The sequence below is a fragment of the Pseudorca crassidens genome, chromosome 3 (genome assembly GCF_039906515.1).
Source record: "Pseudorca crassidens isolate mPseCra1 chromosome 3, mPseCra1.hap1, whole genome shotgun sequence".
NCBI classification, from domain to species: domain Eukaryota; kingdom Metazoa; phylum Chordata; class Mammalia; order Artiodactyla; family Delphinidae; genus Pseudorca; species Pseudorca crassidens.
In genome coordinates, this window is record NC_090298.1 from 48,247,517 (window position 1) to 48,265,949 (window position 18,433).

General features: G+C 39.8%; 1 protein-coding gene across 4 annotated transcripts; it reads right to left on the reverse strand.

Moving 5' to 3' along the window:
- Positions 1-1,842: 1,842 nt before the first annotated feature.
- Positions 1,843-5,908, reverse strand: SMIM15 (small integral membrane protein 15). Of its 4 annotated transcripts, none has more exons than XM_067730767.1 (3): positions 5,762-5,892; positions 4,335-4,465; positions 1,843-3,417 (listed from the first exon to the last, which is right to left on the reverse strand). In XM_067730767.1, the coding sequence occupies exon 3, from the start codon at positions 3,403-3,405 to the stop codon at positions 3,181-3,183; it is 225 nt and encodes a 74-aa protein (XP_067586868.1). In that variant the 5' UTR covers positions 3,406-3,417; positions 4,335-4,465; positions 5,762-5,892; the 3' UTR covers positions 1,843-3,180. The 4 variants fall into 4 exon arrangements, with proteins under 4 accessions (XP_067586868.1, XP_067586869.1, XP_067586870.1 ...); XM_067730768.1 differs by having other exon boundaries at positions 5,637-5,767; XM_067730769.1 differs by lacking the exon at positions 5,762-5,892 and adding an exon at positions 5,313-5,609.
- Positions 5,909-18,433: the final 12,525 nt, after the last annotated feature.

Genomic DNA, 18,433 nt, shown 5'->3' on the forward strand with positions numbered 1-18,433 from the left:
GTTAAAAGACTCCAAGAAATCATGAAGAAATGAATTGTCTTATCTTGTGTTTCCCAAACTTTTGGTATTTGAACACGGAATCCCCTTTAATGTTTGAGAAATACAGAATTTGTCCTTATATGTTACAGATATGAAGTAAATCAGAGTGATCCTATAATCAGTTGCAAACCTGAAAGCAATCATCCCTAAATAGGTATCAGACTTCCTCTAACTTAAAACCAGATGAGGTATAAAGTGCCCCTAACAATGGGTGACGAGCTGTTACTTAATAGTGGATCTCAACATTGGGTTTCTAGCTTACAGCATCCGAACTTATTTCAAGTTTGCTCACTGTAATTTCAGGAAATAGGTTTAAAATCCCCTTGCACATCTGATACAGTAACACCATGCTGAAGTTTACCACGTGGACGCTATGGATCAAATTCTGATGCACAAACTTTTTGGTGGTAAAATGTTTGTTATAGGCAGCTTGTTTTTCCTTCAAAACCAGCCATAATTGATTATATTAGTTCTAAGAACTTCAGAAACAACATAATATGTAGGCAGTTTTTAAAAGAGTTATTCTGGGTAACAGTAAATGGGATTCTTGTAACCATAACAGTATGTTACAATAAAAGATTGATTTTTCTGAAGACTCTCAAAACTCATAATACACAGTCCCCAACTTAATTTTTCAACTTTACGATACACATTCACATTCAACAGAAACGTTGTTTGAGTTTTAATCTTTTCTCGGGCTAGCAGTGTGCAGTAGGACACTTGTGATGCTGGGCAGTGGCAGGGAGCCACAGCTCCCAGTCAGCCATGCAATCACAAGTTAACAACCGATACCCACACAACCATTCTGTTTTTCACTTTCAGTACATTATTCAGTAAATTATTTTCAGCTTGCAATGGGTTTATCAGGATGTAATCCATTTTAAATCGAGGTAGCTCTATAGTCTCTAATTTACACCACACCCCAACACACACAAACATATAGACACATATTATAAAACCTTGTTGATCTCAAATGTATAAAAAGGCTCCATAAATTTTGGGAAAAGCTGAAGAAACAATAAATGGCCTATGCCAAACAAATACAAAATTGTATTAAGACTAACAGGGACTATAGAAAAACCTATTTTAGTTAAATACCTTTAAATTGTCACAATGAGCAATGAAACCATAGCTTTAGTGGATAACTGTAAGTTTTGTTTAAATTTCAATGACAATATAAAAAGCATTATCCTAGATCACCTGAATAACTAATTTGTAATTAAACACTGAATTATTTCAGTGCTTGGAGCTGCAATGTGTTGACCACACTGGCACCAAGTAGGAACTGACAACCTAAAATAACAGTAATAAGTATTGTTCAACCAGTCCATAAACATTCTCAGAGGTCCTTAGGTTCTCATATTTGAGAAACATTGCTCTCAACTTTTACAAGTACAGTTGACCCTTGAACAACATGGGTTCGAACTGTGTGGGGCCACTTATACACAGATGTTTTTAGTGGTCAATACTACAATACTACATGATCCAGGGTTGGTTGAATCCACGGATGAAGAACTGTGGCTACAGAGGGACCTCGGAACTGCAGATATGGAGGACCTGCATATAGGAAGGAACAATGTATACGGAGGGTCCACTATAAATTATACAGGGATTTTCGACTGCAAGGGAGGACTCATGCTCCTAACCCCACAAAAAAAAACAAAGCCCAGCGTGGTGTTCAGGGGTCAACTGCATGCTTATCTATAAATGAAATTTGTAACCCTCTGAAAAGTCTAACTTCTATAACATATTTAACTTGAATTATTACTCCTCCCCCCACAAAAAAAAAACAAAGCCCAGGACCTCTTTATAAAAATGTATCAAATTTATTTCAATATCTAGTTTCATTTTTAAGTTAAAACTTTTAGACAATTTTTTTGTAATTTAAGATTCATTATCAGGGGTGAGGAAAACATTAATAAGCTATTAATTACTGACAACAAAATTATTAACCATGCATTTATAAAAGCCATGTTAAAGAGTAAAAAGTTCCAGTTATACTACTTAACTGAAGGAAATATCCTTCAGCCCTTTATTTCTAACTATAACACATTCTAATTTTGACATGATTTACACCTTTTTCACCCAACTAATACTATGCTAAACAAACTTTTTCCAACTGTTAAGCCTTTCTTTACCATTTATGAAATATGACTTAACTGTTACTCTTTCAAAGTTCCTTAAAAGAGATTTGAATTTTAATTTTCACCATGAACCTGTTTGATCAAAAAAGTAAAGGACATCACTACCACATGAATTAAAGAATGGAATGAAAAACAAAAGTGGTATTATATAATCAGCAAATTATTTGATAAGACATTTTAACTACTTCACATTTCTACTTATAGCACAAGTGAGAATGAACTGGTTCCAAGGTACTACAAGGTTTGGCATTTTTACTCCAAGCTTTAAATCATAGTGTTGATCTAAAGTCATCTCTAAGAAAATGGCAGTGTTCATAAGTACAAAAATTGTTATATCCAGTAAGTGGTATTCTACATGGTCAAGATAATAAGAGAATTCTTTATAAAATTAGATTTTTAAAAATGCAGAATGTCTGGTAATTACCAGTATCTCAAAAGCTAAAATGAGAAAAATACAGAAAATAGAAGTACTCGTTGAATAATACTTTGCTTTGAGGAAGCCAGAAATGATTCTATTTCAAGAAATAAGTAATAATGATAAAAGATGTGATTAACACACTGTATCTCTTTTAAGCCAAAGCATGCTTTTCACCTCAGGACAATTCTGATTTTTACATTCTTAATCTCCTTTGTCCAGAACAAGACGCCATTTTAAGCCATTATTTGAATAGAGTCCATAATCTAAAGCCATTTTTCTCCACAGGATGTTTTCACTGTAGTACATATGCTGCAAAAAGGCAAATGACTAAGTCAGTTATAAAGAATCTGTAGCATAATAAATGCCAATTTACAGTAACTGTCAACAGACTTCTACACCGAAGCCTAAAAGTTGCTATAGTACAGGTGAGAACTAACATGATTCTTCCACATGCTCAGACTTCGTTTACTAAATAATACTGTCACAAGATCTGAAAAGAAACCTTAATGGGTCCTTCCAAAGCTGCATAATTTTCCAGATGATTTTCCTCTGGTTGCAGAGCCAGAGCAGTTCATTCCTTCAATCCTTTTTTAGTCGTTTAGCTTTTGCAATATTTTCTTGACGTTTTTGTTTCTTCTTTTGCTCCTTTTCCCTGGCCTCGATCATCTTGGCCAATTTCCAAGACAGTACAGCACTTGCTAGAAACAATGGAGTTAGGGCCAGAATAACTGTTGTAAGGAAGCCATATGGGTCCTTTGCAGCCCATTCCACAACATACTCAGCCCAAGCCTTTATATCAAACATCTTTGTAGAGGCCTTAGGAAAGCAGGGGGTGGGGGGAGAGACAAGAGAAAAGCCTATGTGGTTAATCAAATTTTGAAAAAGGTACCCCATACAATTCAGTTAACTCAGAATTCCATTATCACTCAATAGTTTGGTTGGTTGTTTTTAAAAAGTACTAATTAGTACTATTTTAATAAGGACTAATGTTTCTTGTAAGAAAAAATAATTCACCTAGGACAACCAGAAGAGTGACACTTAAAAGATGTGAAGCTATAGAAGATAAAAGGAAAAACCATGTGGAATCTGTCATAAGGACTAGGCATTCTCATATGCCTCCTATATTCAAGACAAATTTTATTTAGCAGCAGAGTTTTCAAAGAATTTTGAGTTTTATGTGCTCATTCCAGGAAACAGCTGAATCCCATTGTTATTTTTTTTACATAGCCTTAGTTCTATTAAGTGCTAATTAACAAAAGTACAATCATCAAATTTGCTATTTGAAAGCCACAGAATATGTGAAATGCCTGGAGGAAGGGAGGTAATGGATGGCTGTTTCCAGGAATGAAAAGAGAGGGTAAGGGAACCATAATATCCATTCATATGCAAAGAGTTCTATAAGCAAAAGGTGACATGCTATTTTATGCCCTCTTTCAGCTTTGAGGACTCCTATTTGAGGACATAATTAGTAAATGAGAACAACTTTAATAGATGAGAAAATTAACCATTACAGGTGCCATGCGTTTTGTTCCGTTTTGAGTTGGTAAGGGAGGGCCATCTGGCAAATGAGGATGTTGTGGATTTGAGTGACATTTTCTATTTTGCCCCAGAGGCTTTTCAACCTTCATGTTTGTGTTGATCTCTATTCAAAGTGGAGAATCAGAATACCTGGGGAGGAATGGGTGTATATACAGTCACTTAAAATTTCAGCTGGGATTTAAAAAATCCTCTACCTTATGCTTTGAGTAGTGATCTCTAACTTTGTCCTGGGATTATTAGCCAATCACAATTTCAGATGACCCTTGGTTGGCTGTCTTCTTTAGCTCTACCATACACTTCTGAGAGAATGCTTAAATTCTATATACTGGTTGGGTTGAAAAGAATAGATAAAAGAAAAACGTTAAAAGTCAACTTTAAGGAATAATTATAATACAATTTTAAATGGTAAATTCTCTATATGCAACCTATAAACGACATGTAAAATCGCCTGGCACATTAAATACATTTAATATCTATTGCTTTCTAATTTTAAGAAAGAAATAATTACACAATGGTAAATGCCCTGTAAGAAAATCCTAGTTACTGGAGATCAAATATTTTACTAAATTACTTCAAAAATAAAATTATTTACGAAGTTCACCAACATATAAAATAAGTTAGCTCACTGATATGTTACAGCATATCCATTCCCAGATCTTGAACTTTTTATACTAAAAAAGTCAATTATTTGTTTATAGGGTTAAGTATACAATCGCAAAATCAAACACCGCTTTACTCTTAAAAGGTTTTTTTTTGTCTCCCTATTATACAGTTTGTGTTCTTTATAGAAAACCCAGATAAGCAAAACAAAATATATATCACCCACAATCCCATCACCTACATAAAACTACCATGACTGGTTTTAATTACATCCTATCTCAACTTCTTCATATTTTCAACTGAAGACACATTAAAGTACCTAAGATATCGTTAAATATCCTAGCCTCCCCACCCCATTCGTAGGCTCCCACCCACACAGTCGAGCCCAGGCTCTACGGATATCCATCTGTTTCTTCAGCTTCTCCAACCCAGTAATGAATTAACTAATGCAAGATTCAGAGATGAGCAAAAGAACTTTGCAATAAAGAGTAAAGCGGAAGTGAAGGACCCGGTTATGGCCGAGTTTTAGCCATTAACAAAGAGAAAGGAGTTACCGTCCACAGGACACAAACCTCCCATGCACCTCAATTTCGGACCCCAAGCGCACGCGCCTCCCACACTCCAAGGAATATTTTCTTCCTTCCGAGAAGGATCGGCCGGGCTTGATCTCCGGGCCAGACCCGCGCGGCGCCTAAAGCTGCAGCTGATGGCACCTCACAGCCATCCGCACTTCCCCTCCTTCCTTCTGTTTTCCTCGCTCACCCTTCCTTCCTCACCGCACCCGGCCGCCCGCCCCTGGGGCCACGCTCCCCAGACCCTCCACCTCGGCGAGCGCGGGCCCGGCGGAGCTCGCACAACGGGCGGCCCCCGGGAATCAGAGGTCGTCCCCGCCACACCTTGGGCCGTCGGCGCCGTGGCCGCCTCCGCCGGGCACGGGGGCAAAACTGCGGCTGCGGCCACCACCGGCCTCCCCTACAGCGCACCCGAGACTGTGGGTTCGTACCCCCAACTCCCAACTAACCTCCAGGCCGGAAGCAGGAAGGCGGAAGCCGTGGCTTTCCCGACCCGCCCACAGGCCGGCCCTTGCCTGGATCCGGCCTGAGGAAGTCGAGGGGCCAGTTTCCGGCTGCGCCATTGCTGTGTGGGGCCCGGGACCCGGACTTCGAGCACGCGGGGAGGGCGGGGCGGCGCCCGGGTTTCCGGGGAGCGGCAGGTGAGGCCACGTGGGGCTAGCGGCGGCGCCCGGCTGGTCGCTGGCTCGGATCCCGAGTCTCGCGCCTTCTGTCGGGGCGGCGTCTTGCCTGAGGCTCGGGTGGGCTCCGGCCTTCGGGAGCTGGTCCGGAAACACGGAGGGCCCCCTACCTTTGCCCCCGAAGTCAGCCGGGGAACAGCCGCTCCCCTGCAGGAGCCCGGCCGTGGGTGGAGGGCCCCGGTGGGTAAGGTCCGTGACCCTGGGAAACTCCAGCCAGAGAGCGGCGGCAAGAAAGGAGTTGGTTCCCACAAACCGCTCAGAGTCAAGGTGAGGGTGACACTGCGACTCTTGAAGGATTCTAGCGAGTTCCTCGGGTTCACACTCCACTCTTTGACCTTCTCATCTTCGGGTTGGACAATAGTTAACGCCTCACGTCGAGGAGACAAAGCAGCAGCTGGACCGTGGTGGGTCCATCGAACCTTGTTATTAAGGGAAAATGCAGCCATGCTGTGTGAAGAGGGGTTTTTAATTTAAGAACTTAACTCTTTCACAAAAGCATGATCGATACTTGCCCAGAGTAAAATTGATAAATAATTAAACTGGGCGTAGAGTTCCCACCGAGGTACTTGTTCTTCCAATACACAAATAAAGGGATTCAAAAGTCAACAAGCAGAAAGAGTGAGTTAATATATTGTCTTCTAAACTAAAGGAACTGAGAGATTAACTCTGGTTTGGTTGGTGATCAGATTTTGTGGTCTCTTGCACTGAACTGCTCTGTTTGACTACCTCTTCAAATGTTGCAAGAGCTCTTCACTGTTGCGTGCCAAAATAAAGCAGGTTTTTATTCTTGAAATGCTATAGAATGTTCTCTTTGAGGCGCAAGTTTTGACATGTATAACTAGTTTAGGTATAACAGTAACTATTATTTACCAGGGAACAGGCTTTTGGCAAATAAGCTAATGATGTAAAATACTGTTTGTTGGGCATATGTTAATGTTTGTATGTTGTATTAGCAGCAGTTGTTTTCTTATTCATTCTTGTTTGAAAACTTGGATGATGGTTTCAAAGCTTGTGCTGCTTGGACCTATCCTGTACCTCTAGTAGCCAGAATAAGACTCAGTCATTGGATTGTGTGTACTGAAAACTTGACTTGCTGATGGTAACTCTATGTGGTTTTGTAAACTTGCCCAAATAGTAACTCCAGGAGAGGGTCAGAATTTATTTTAACGTCCTTCACTCCAGAGACCAATATGTGTATGTTGTTTTATTTATTTATTTTATTATTATTATTATTTTTTTTGCGGTACGCGGGCCTCTCACTGCTGTGGCCTCTCCCGTTGCGGAGCACAGGCTCCGGATGCACAGGCTCAGCGGCCATGGCTCACGGGCCTAGCCGCTCCGCGGTATGTGGGATCTTCCCGGACCGGGGCACGAACCCGTGTCCCCTGCATCGGCAGGCGGACTCTCAACCACTGCGCCACCAGGGAAGCCCTGCGTATGTTGTTTTAATCACGGTTAGACAGTTTTCCTCATTATTGCCTCCCCTGTAGCTCACTCTGCTGCATCCCTTGTGAAATGCATAGGAGTCTTGGGCCGGAATAAAAGGCACAGAAGAAGGAAGCCTCGGTAGGTCTTTGGCTCTAGTGTAAATCAGGTTTTCACTGTCTAATATTACTGATGTAGCTTCCAGTTCCAGGGCAGGCTGAAAGCCCAGGAATAGCGTAGCGGTTGCCACAGCTGAGCTCCCTACTGCTACCTGCATTGCCTTAATGAAAGGTGGCATCAAGATTGGTTCAGATGCTGCGGAATACTTTCTAGAGGAGTCTCAGCTTGGGAGTTGAGATTCATAGGCCTTGTCTCTGCTGATCTGATACTCTGATCAGTCACTCTGAGCCTGTTTCCTCTTGTGTATGTGGAAAGCTATTAGGTTATCTCTGGGGTTCTTTCAGCTTGAAAATTCTGTTGATTGGACTGGATTTGGCCATTTTTCTGACTTCGGCTTCATAAGCAGCAGCAGAATAAGGAATTTAGTGGAAATACCATAGCCAATTTTCTTAAAGGCTTAGTCTTTATTTGAAAGATCCTTAATTGGCTTTTTATTCTCTTGCAAATATGTTTCAGAATATCAACTTAGAATAACAAGGAAATAAGGTCTGCTTGTATTTATTTTTAAGAAATAAAATCTTAACCGTTTGTGTAGCGTTAACCAAAGTAACTAAAGCTTGCACTATTAATTAAGGAGGGTTTGTCTTTGCATAAGAATAATTCCTTTGTAGCATATCACATCACCATCTGCACTAGTTACTCTATTGCAGTTATATTTTGAAAATGGAGCCTTACTCCCCAGTGTTCATTCCAGCACTATTTACAATAGCCAGGTCATGGGAGCAACCTAATGCCCGGGGACAGAAGAATGGATAAAGATGTGGTGCATATATACAATGGAATATTACTTAGCCATAAAAAGGAACAAAATTGGGTCATTTGTAGTGAGGTGGATGGACCCAGAGCCTGTCATACAGAGTTAAATAAGTCAGAAAGAGAAAAACAAATATTGTATATTAACACATATATGAGGAATCTAGAAAAATGGTACAGACGAACCAGTGTGCAAGGCAGAAATAGACACAGATGTAGAGAACACATGTATGGACACCAAGGGGGGAAAGAGGTGGGGGGGGAGGTGGTGGTGGTGGGATGAATTGAGAGATTGGGATTGACATATATGCACTAATATGTATAAAATAGATAACTAATAAGAACCTGCTGTATAAAAAATGAAATAAAATTTAAAAAAAAAGAAAATGGAGCCTTAAAAATTTCTGAGCTTTTTTCCTCTTAAGAAAGGAAGTCCTAGTCTTTCATTAGTTTGTTTAAAACTCTTTTTTCTCTTGAATGATACAAAGTTACATTTCACCCTGACTGATGTCAAAATTGTGAATGAGTAAAGCCTGAATAAGATTCTATTATAATAATCTAGAGTTAACTAAAGATTTTAAGAGCTTCCTTACCTGCTGAACAATTTGTGCTTATTTCCTGCAGTAACGTTTCACATATTTGACTTATTTTGATAGAATTGGTTTCTCCCCTAAGTTTTATTTCTGAGTTTTTCCTACCATTAAAACACAATGCAGGGCTTCCCTCGTGGCTTAGTGATTGAGAGTCCGCCTGCCGATGCAGGGGACGTGGGTTCGTGCCCCGGTCTGGGAAGACCCCACATGCCGCGCAGCAGCTAGGCCCGTGAGCCATGGCCGCTGAGCCTGCGCATCCAGAGCCTGTGCTCTGCGGGAGAGGTCACAACAGTGAGAGGCCCGCGTATCGCAAAAAAAAACAAAAAAAAAAACCACAATGCAGATACATTTCTTAATAGGTACATTTATGTAATTTAAAAAGTAATAGTCGGGTTTTAGTAACATTTGGAAGACCATACTGCAGAATAATAATTTTTAAAGGCTATTTATTGAATACTTACTGTGTAGCAGGTCCTAGGTTAGATGCTTTGTATCTGTTATCACTAATCCTTAGACTAAACAACTCTGTAGGATGGTATTCTTATACCTATTTTACAGATAAGGAACCAGAGACTTAAAAAGTAGGGCAGAATTCTAAACAGATCTGGCTCCAAAAATCCCTGCTTGTTTTTTTTAATGTCAAAGACTAGACAAAAGTGCTGATTTCATAAAATGAAAGTAATTTTTTAAATCTGTAATTGTTAATTTTAACTAATAATCACAACTAAAATCTTCCCATACTTCAAAATTGTCTGTTGCCCAGGTGGTGGCAGCATGTCTCAAAGAGTTAGTGTGGTGTAGAAGGTTTTCTCCAGCCTTGCCAGTTGATTTGCTTCTTCATCCCACATACACGACCTATCTATCAATCTCTACTTCTCTTTTGGGCACTTTCACTGCTATTAGACCAACCCATCAGTGATTCACTCAACTTTCCACCCTCCCTTCAGCTTCATCTTCTGAATGGGTCATACTCTGCCAGTTTGCTTTCAGCCTATTTTGCCTACAAAGAAAGCATCACCAAAGTATTCTGAAAAATTCATTTAGGCCTATCCAGTAACATGACTTTTGTTTTTTCAAATATTGTTATTTTTCACCCATTGTTAAATGTAATTTGGCAAAAGCACATCCTAAATGAAATAATTGGCTAATATTATTATGAAATACTTGTCTAAATTAGAAGGCATGCTTCTTAAACTTTATGGGATATACCAGTTAAGGAGGTAATGAAAAGCTTTTAAAAGATAGAATTTATCTTCAAAATAAGAACAAGAAGATTCAGTAGGGAGCAGTGAAAGGTCATATAATTCAGAAGGAGATATACATACGTGTGTGTGTGTGTGTGTGTGTGTATGTATCAGAATAATTAGTTAAACCTGCCTTAGCCAAAAATTGCTTGGAACATTATCTTTGCAGGCCTGCTACCTTCCTAGAGGTTTCAAATCAGATGATACCTCCTCACAAAAACCCTCTCTACCCCTATTTTATTTTTCTCAAAACACTTCAGTCTGACATCTTGTTTATTGTTTATTTTTTCCCACTAGAATGTAAGCTATATGAGATCAGTTACCACAGTACCTAGAAAGAATATTGTTTTGAATAATTGATTCCAAGATAGAGCATTGCCACTTACAAATAAAGCTTAGTGTTTGAATGAATCATGAAATAATCTAAATCCTGGGAACTTGTAAAGCTCGTGTTAAAGTACCAAACAGTTATTGTATGTTTTGAAAGTAATAAGGGTTGCCTCAGTAAGAATAGGTCTAAAGATTAGTAAATAAGATGTTAGGGAAAGATAAAAATAATTGTGGTTATTTTGTTAATGAAAGAAAACTAGTTGCTTAAGTCTTTCCAAGTATGTAAAAGTATGTTAAAGGAACATAGTGATTCATCATCTTCATTGATAAGATAAAAGGAATTAGTCCTAGACTGTAGGTGCTAAGATTTAAGATAAGAACAAGCTAGACAAGAGATCTAAATAGAGATCTTTGAAAATGGGGTGTGTATATGCAGGCTAGATGCCCTCTCTAGATATTTCCCAGCTTCAGATTGCAAAAGAAAGATTAGATAGCAGATGCTTCTCTTGTTGATTATTCCTTGCTGCCTATGGCCTTTTCTGCACGTTTAAGAAACATTTCAGTGTGTTTGAGTGATATGTATTGCTGCTTTGGGTACTTTATAGAAGTCTTTTCACATAATATTAAAAATTGGGTGTTTCTGCTTTTTTGAACACGGAAACTATTTACAATTCTGTATCTCCAGAATGTACTATACATGCATATGCAGCAAACTAATACCCTGTAATTAGAGGGCACCCTTTTGGAAGGGTAAAGTTTCCAGTAAATTCTTCTGAAGCCTTGGATTGCAGTCCTGTTAAAGTCATGAGAGACAGTAAGCTTTCCTGCTGAATCTAGAAGTTCAAATATTAGGCTTATCCCTAAATGATGTAATAATATTAGCCGTGTCAAGTCACCTTTAATTTCTGTGCTAGGGTCTCGTAGCCATTAAATAGGAGTTGCTATCCAGTTGAGAAAACTAATCCACGTATAAGAATCCTTCAGTGTATATAGCTGATTCACTTTGTTATAAAGCAGAAACTAACACAGCATTGAAAAGCAATTATATTCCAATAAAGATGTAAATAAATAAATAAAAAGAATCCTTCAGTGTAAAAACAATGTGTATTGCAAAAGCAGCCCCTAGCACCATCACCTTTGCTGAGTAACATTTTAATTTTAAACATTCCACCTTCACCTAAGCAAGCTACTTGAAGTAACCATATCAAACAACCATATTTGCTGTATGATATTGTCAGGTATGTTGTCCTCTGTGTCATACAGTGCCCTTTATATAAAGTCCCATATAAGATATTTTAGAATGTGATTCTAAAAAATGTTTTGGAAGCCACTTTTTCATAGGAAGAATTTTGCCTGTCTTTGATTTGACCGGAAGCTCAAGAGCCAAATTTGAAATTCATGTTTAACATCCATCCTGACTTGCATACTTGCATTTCTTTTTAAATATATTTTTCCTAGGACAGATATTTTGTACCTGTCATTATTGTATATGTTCATGTAGTAAGATTACTCCAGTCCCTGGTGAAATAAGGCACAGTATATATACTATGCCTGTAGATCAAGCGTTTGAAACCCAGAACATTACAAAGATGTTTGATATGTAACAAGTAGTTATTTGCTAGTAAAATTCTTCTACTGCTTCTAACTTTTATGTTTATTTTAAAATCTTGTACTATAATCATATCATTCAGAACTAGGGAACATAGGAAATCATTGTGTGGAACTGCATCCCAAAGTCTTAATTCTGAAAGCTATCTTGTGCCTTTAATAGCCCTCAGAGTATAATGTGTATATTTGGAATCTAGATTTAGAAGTGAACAAAAATTTACTGGTGCCAGGCTATAAATATAGTTCCCTAAACCATCATTTAGACACATATCGTAGTCCCAAATTCATAAATTGCTTTTGCTGAGTTCACAGTTTATGTTTTTACACTTAAGTCAGGAAGTGAAACAGTCTGAAATCCAAAAACTCCTTTCTGATTCACATATGTCCCCTTGAAGTGTAATAAATAATAGTGGTGCATATGATGAGTTTCTAGAGGCTTTGAATTTTTCTTAATTGTTAGAATTGACCTTGATCAACTAATTTTCTGTTCTCTGTAATAAGATGATAATACCTGCCTTCATACAGAAAGTTGGACCAATGTCCTCCTGAGATTCTTTTCATCTCTAAGTTTCAATATTCTATTGTAGGACTTACTGCAGTTGTAGACTTGTATTGTTAATGAGTATAGGTGTATAAGAATCTGACTTAATCTCTTGTTCTAGGTTCATATTTGATCATGTTGTGTGGACCAAAGAAATAATTTAATATTTTTGTGCCTAGGTTCCTGTGTCCATAAAGTAGAATTAATAATACCTGTTTTTTGCAATACTAACTAGTTAATAAACATGTAGCCTCTTTTTTATAAGAGGTTGAATTCTATAGAATTCATTTGTAAATTGATTGTTGGGAGCTTACACAGATTCCCAGGGAATTATGTTATAAATAGTGGTTATTTATGGCTATTTGACACACAGCATAAGTGGAAAGAGTGTCTCTGCATAAAAATGGTAGAAGATAATTCTCAATACTAGTAATAAAATAGTAAAAATTAAATGAAATTTTGATCCCCTGTACCACAGTAAGATTTTATAAAAAGTGATAATGATTGTAAATAGTGAAAATGAATTTGTCTGAGTCCATTTTTTTTTCAAGTTTTTATTTCCTACACGATGTGAATGCTTTGTCAGCACTTTCTGACCATCTTACCATATATGCAGTCCAGGAATCACTGTTGCAGTTGTTTTCAAGTCTGCTAAACCTTTTTATACCACAAGAAACTAAAGCTACATATGGGTCTATAAATTATTCATGTGTGTATGCAATGCATATGGAATATATTCATATACAGTAATCTGTGATGTGCCCCTCTCCCCTCCTTACTGTCTGTAGAATGAAGTACAAACTCCTTAGAGGAGTGTAATGATTCCTACCCGTCTGGTCCAACCTGCTGTGTAAATTTTCGACATGATAGAGGACCATTTATTTCAGACCTCTGCAGCTCTAAGAGATACCTTCTTACTGCAGTGGTTGACATATAGACTGGAACCAAACTACCTGGTTTGAATCCCAGTTCTGCCTCTTGCTAGGATGAAGAGATGGCTATGAGAATGCACCTCACAGACTCCCGCTCTAAGGAGCTTAATTGTCCAAGGGCCCCAGCTGCTGTGCTCAGAAATCCATCACTGTTTTGCTAACTCTTTGCTTCTTTCATAGCTCAGTGACTGAGCGTAGTAGAGATACTAAGGCCTGCTTCTGGGAGACAGAAGACTCCTCTCATGGCCAATGAGTGGTCAGGGACTCCTCCAATTGTCTTGCCAAGCCTTCCATAGGCTACACTGCAGTCTAGGACACTTCTACCCAGTCTTCCTCCCCTCTCTCTTTCACTTGGGGTCAGACTTGCATCATGGTGTGACAGTTTACCCAGTCTTGCCCAGCTCCTTCCCCATTTTCTCTCACAGATATTTCCTCTAATAAAAATCTTACACATTTAATCCCATCTTGGCCTCTGGGATGGTAAAAGTGGGATTCAGAACAGGTTCATTACCTGGCCAGAAGATGCCATCCTGGTGGGTAGATGGGGCACTCACCACCCCTGGCGTAAAGTTACAGATAAATTGTTAAGGTTTCACCAGGACTTGAGACAATGTCCTAGTGGAGGGGAACTGTGGTAGGTGTGATTATGCAGGTGTTTGAAAAATATGGGAGGAATAATACCTACAAAGAAAGAGTTGGCTGATTACTGCTAAGTTGTATTGGAGCACTGCTGAAGGAAAATGAGAAACAGAGCTGTTAACAAGCAGTTAACAGTTAACAGCTAAGTGTGAGAGCTGTAGAGCCTCTGTGGTAGCTTATAGAGAGGGCCTTGTCACCATTGAAAGACAAGACTTGGTTGAACTGCAAGCTGAAGAGCCAGCTAATTGTTGATGTCACAGAGCTCCAAAGACATTTGAGCATTGAATGTTTTGCCAGGATGGGTCTGTTAACGTGAAGGTGGGGAAACCTAGAATCCTAAACATTAGATGGGGTCATCCAATGGATGCCCCTGTGACTCCTGGACTCTCAGGGCTTGCAGTGGTAGTAACCTTTCCCTAGTGAGAACTAGAATATTTGCTGTGCTGGAAGATGCTGAAGAAGCCCCTTGCCCCCAAGGCAGTAGCCCTCCTCGCCAACACTGCCCTCCTCTTTCTTTCCCGGCTGTCAAGCCAATAATTAACCAATAACAAATCCAGTCACTGGTAAATCCCAGCATAACCCAGCTGGGACATGCTGGGCCTGATAAGGAAGGAAAGAGACTATTCTCCTAAAAAATTCCATGGTTTAACTGACGTTACTGGCAGGAACCAGGAAAGGACTCCTGGGATTGGATTTTAAAGGTGTTTTTTCAAAGGGGTGAGAATATGGGATTAGATGAATAAGAAATCATTGACTTGGGCGCACTTTCTCATGTATGGGGGATTTAACACCCCAGCAAGAATTCTGCTATAGACTGAATGTGTCTCTCCAAAATTCATATGTTTAAACCTAATCCCCAATGTGATTTGGAGGTTAAGAGGCCCCAGAGAGCTAACTTGTCCCTTCTGTCATGTGAAGACACAGCAAAGAGACAGCTGTTTACAAACCAGGAAATGGCCTCTCACCAGACACCAAATCTGCAAGCACCTCCGTCTTGGACTTCCCGGCCTTCAGAACTGTGAGAAATAAAAGTTTGTTGTTTAAGTCACTCAGTCTGTGGTCTTCTGTTAACAGTAACACAAACTAAGTCAGACCCTAGTGTTCAGGGGAAGCTTGCTAATAATGGGATGGCTTTTAGAAAAATACAGCCAGTTCTCAGCAAAGTGAAAAATGTCTGAGTAGTACTGGCAGACTATAGAGGAAGGAATAAAGACGCTGAGCAAAGTGGGCATGCCAGAACAGAAGACGCATCAGAGGATTATGCTCCATGAATGTGCCCAGAGGATACACCATTCACCCAAGGCCATCAGGAAAACAGTGGTGAGAGAGGCACCAACATCACTAAGAAGTTTGCAGGCCAGGGATGGAGGTAAGAGAAGCAGCCACAGAGCTGGCTCATTAGCATCCATGGGAATAATAGAGCCCTGAAGAAAAAGAGGCCAGGTGGTGTTGCTTAACTGGCATAAGCTAGAAGGCCACAATTACCATAATGACTGGCAAGGTCATTGCAGCCAAAGGAGCTTGACTCAAAGGAGTTGTGGAGACGGCTAATAGAGAATAGTCTCCCTAGGGGGAAAATAGATGGGCAGTCCACAAGGGTGCTCATTAACGTCTGTTACTATATAAAGCAAGAATAGAGGAGCTGGAGGCTGAGGGCAGTAATTGCAATAAAAAGTCATGATTCCCTTGCTTAGTTCCCAGACCTAAGACAATTTTCAGATCCAGAACTGAATATATGAAATATAGGTTCATATAGGAAATATGAACCTAGTTCTTCCTCCTAGGAAATATAGGTTCCTAGGAGGAAGAACCCTACCACACCATGGCAAGTACATAAGTGCATGGCAATTCTTCTCAAAGGACTCTAGGGCTATCTATTTGAGTGACCGTACCCTGGGGAAAGAATAATCGGGTATTTTGAAGACTATTGATCACGGATCAGCATTGATGTTTATACCCAGAGATGTAAAGCAACATCACAGCTTTACTGTTAGAATGGGAGCCTACCAGACCAGGTGTTCTTGCTAAAGTTAGTCTCACAGTGGGCCCACTGGGTCCATGGACCCACCCAGTGGTCATTTCACAGTCCCCAAGTGCATAATTGGAATTTATATTTGTGGCAGTGGGAGTAACTGCTGCACTGGTTTCCAGGTCTGTGGAGGTAGGAGTTAGCATAGTGGGGACTGCCAAATGGAGCCCTCTGTAACTTCCCATCGCTCCTTCCAAGACAGTAAGTCAGGCAAAATATTGTATCCTAGGGCAATGGTGAGGATTAGTGCCACTGATCCTTTAAGACCTAAAGGACACAGGGGTGCTAATCCCAATCCTAGTTTTTTGATTTACCAGTCTGGACCCTAAAGAAACTGGATGGATCCTGGAGAATGACTATATACTATGGATTTAACCAAGTGAAGACCCTGATCACAGTGGACTTTCTGTGCTGGACTCTGGTAGAACAGATTTAATAAGGGCTCAAATACATGGTATATCACTGATTTGGCTATACTTCTTTTTTTTCCATTCCAACTGGAAAAGAGTATCAGAAACAGTTCACATTCATGAAGAACAGTCAGCGATATTCATTTAGACTGAATTTTGCCTTGGGGCTGTGTTAACTCTCCCATCCTGTCATAATATGAAGAAATATGGACCACTTAAATATCCCTCAGAACACTACTTTGGTCCATTTTACTGACAACATCATGCTGACTGGACACATGAGCAAGAGGTGGCTAGTATGCCGAAGACCTTGGTAAGATACATACACTCCAGAGGATGGGAGATAAACACTATGAAGCTTCAGGGACCAGCCACTTCAGTAAAGTTTTTAGAGGTCCAGCAGTCAGAGGAGTATCAGGATATCCCCTCCAAAGTGAAAGACAAATTGCTGCCTCTTACAGCCTTTACCACAAAGAAGGAGGTAGGGCACTTTGTAGGCCTCTTTTGCTTCTGGAATCAACACATTCTACAACTAGGAAAAGCTCTGGCTTAGGTACCAAGTGACATGGAAGGCTGCCCCCTTTAAATAGGACCCAGAACAGAAAAGGGCTCTGTGACAATTCCAGGCTTCAATGCAAGCAGCCCTGACTAACAGTTGGACCATATGATCCAGCAGATCCTAGTGGTGTCAGTGATGGGAAAAGATGTGGTGTGGAATTTATGGCAAGTCTAGTGGAAGAATCATGACACAGACCCTTGGGATTCTGAAGCACTGTCATGCCATCTGCAGCAGATAATTGTATGCCCATTGAGAAACAGCTCTTGGTATATCACTGTGCCCTGAAGAGACTGAACACTTGACCACGGGACACAAACCTGTCCATCCCCCCAGTCCCTATCCAACTGAGTGACAGATTTTCTAACTCCATCATTCCATCTATATTTATTTGTTGACATTCTGATAAAAGGAAATGTTTCCCTTCTCCTTCACTCATTTATTTATAACAGATGGATTCATGGCTTCTTGGTTAACATTAAAATCCATTACCATCATTATTTATTTTGATGTTCTCATTGTCCTAGATTTGATCAATGGGAGTGCCAGGATGTGTCCTCTGTGTGTCAGGAGCCCCAGATGTGTCATGTCCTCATCATTTAAGCCCTTTCTTACTTTTTGGTACAACCAGATGTTCTCAGCTCATCTTTTACTTTCCCTGCCCCAGCCCTGGAATCAATCATTTCTTCAAGGAGCTCTGCTTGCTTTTCATGGAAAATGGTATCCAGGAACCGTGAGCTGAGTGCTAGGTTTGCTCATTGCTTCTCGTGTGTCATTGCTTGTAGTTCCTCTCAGCAGACGAATATGCATACAAATATCTATATCTCTGTACCTATTAAAAACTACCAGGTTATACTGGTACCATCAATTCCAGTCTATCACTACTTTTTAGTCTTCTGTTTTTTCATATTTGTAACTCCATCAACAGAAAGAAACCTGGCTACCATTATCCTCAGTATATTTACTCATTTGCTCAAGGTTAGAATGCGTGAAAGGTAGTTTTAGAATTGCTAACTCATACTACTGTGGGGGGGGGGGGGGAAAAACTTACTAAATTTTTAGATGACCCGTCTGTTTTCAACCAGCCTTTCAGTTTGGCAGCTAAAAAGCCATCTTTTAAGTAAGATTAATCAGTTCAAACTTAAGCCCCAAATAAGTATGTCTAGGCCATGAGCATTGAATGGCTCAGGGAATGAGTGGT

Bases quoted from the DNA above. Each gene is read 5' to 3' on its own strand.
- SMIM15 (XM_067730766.1), bottom strand. From the start codon at position 5,875: ATGGCGCAGCCGGAAACTGGCCCCTCGACTTCCTCAGGCCGGATCCAG. The intron at 3,418-5,761 runs GTTAGTTGGGAG...TGCTTTCCTAAG, and splicing joins TTCCTGCTTCCGGCCTGGAG to GCCTCTACAAAGATGTTTGA.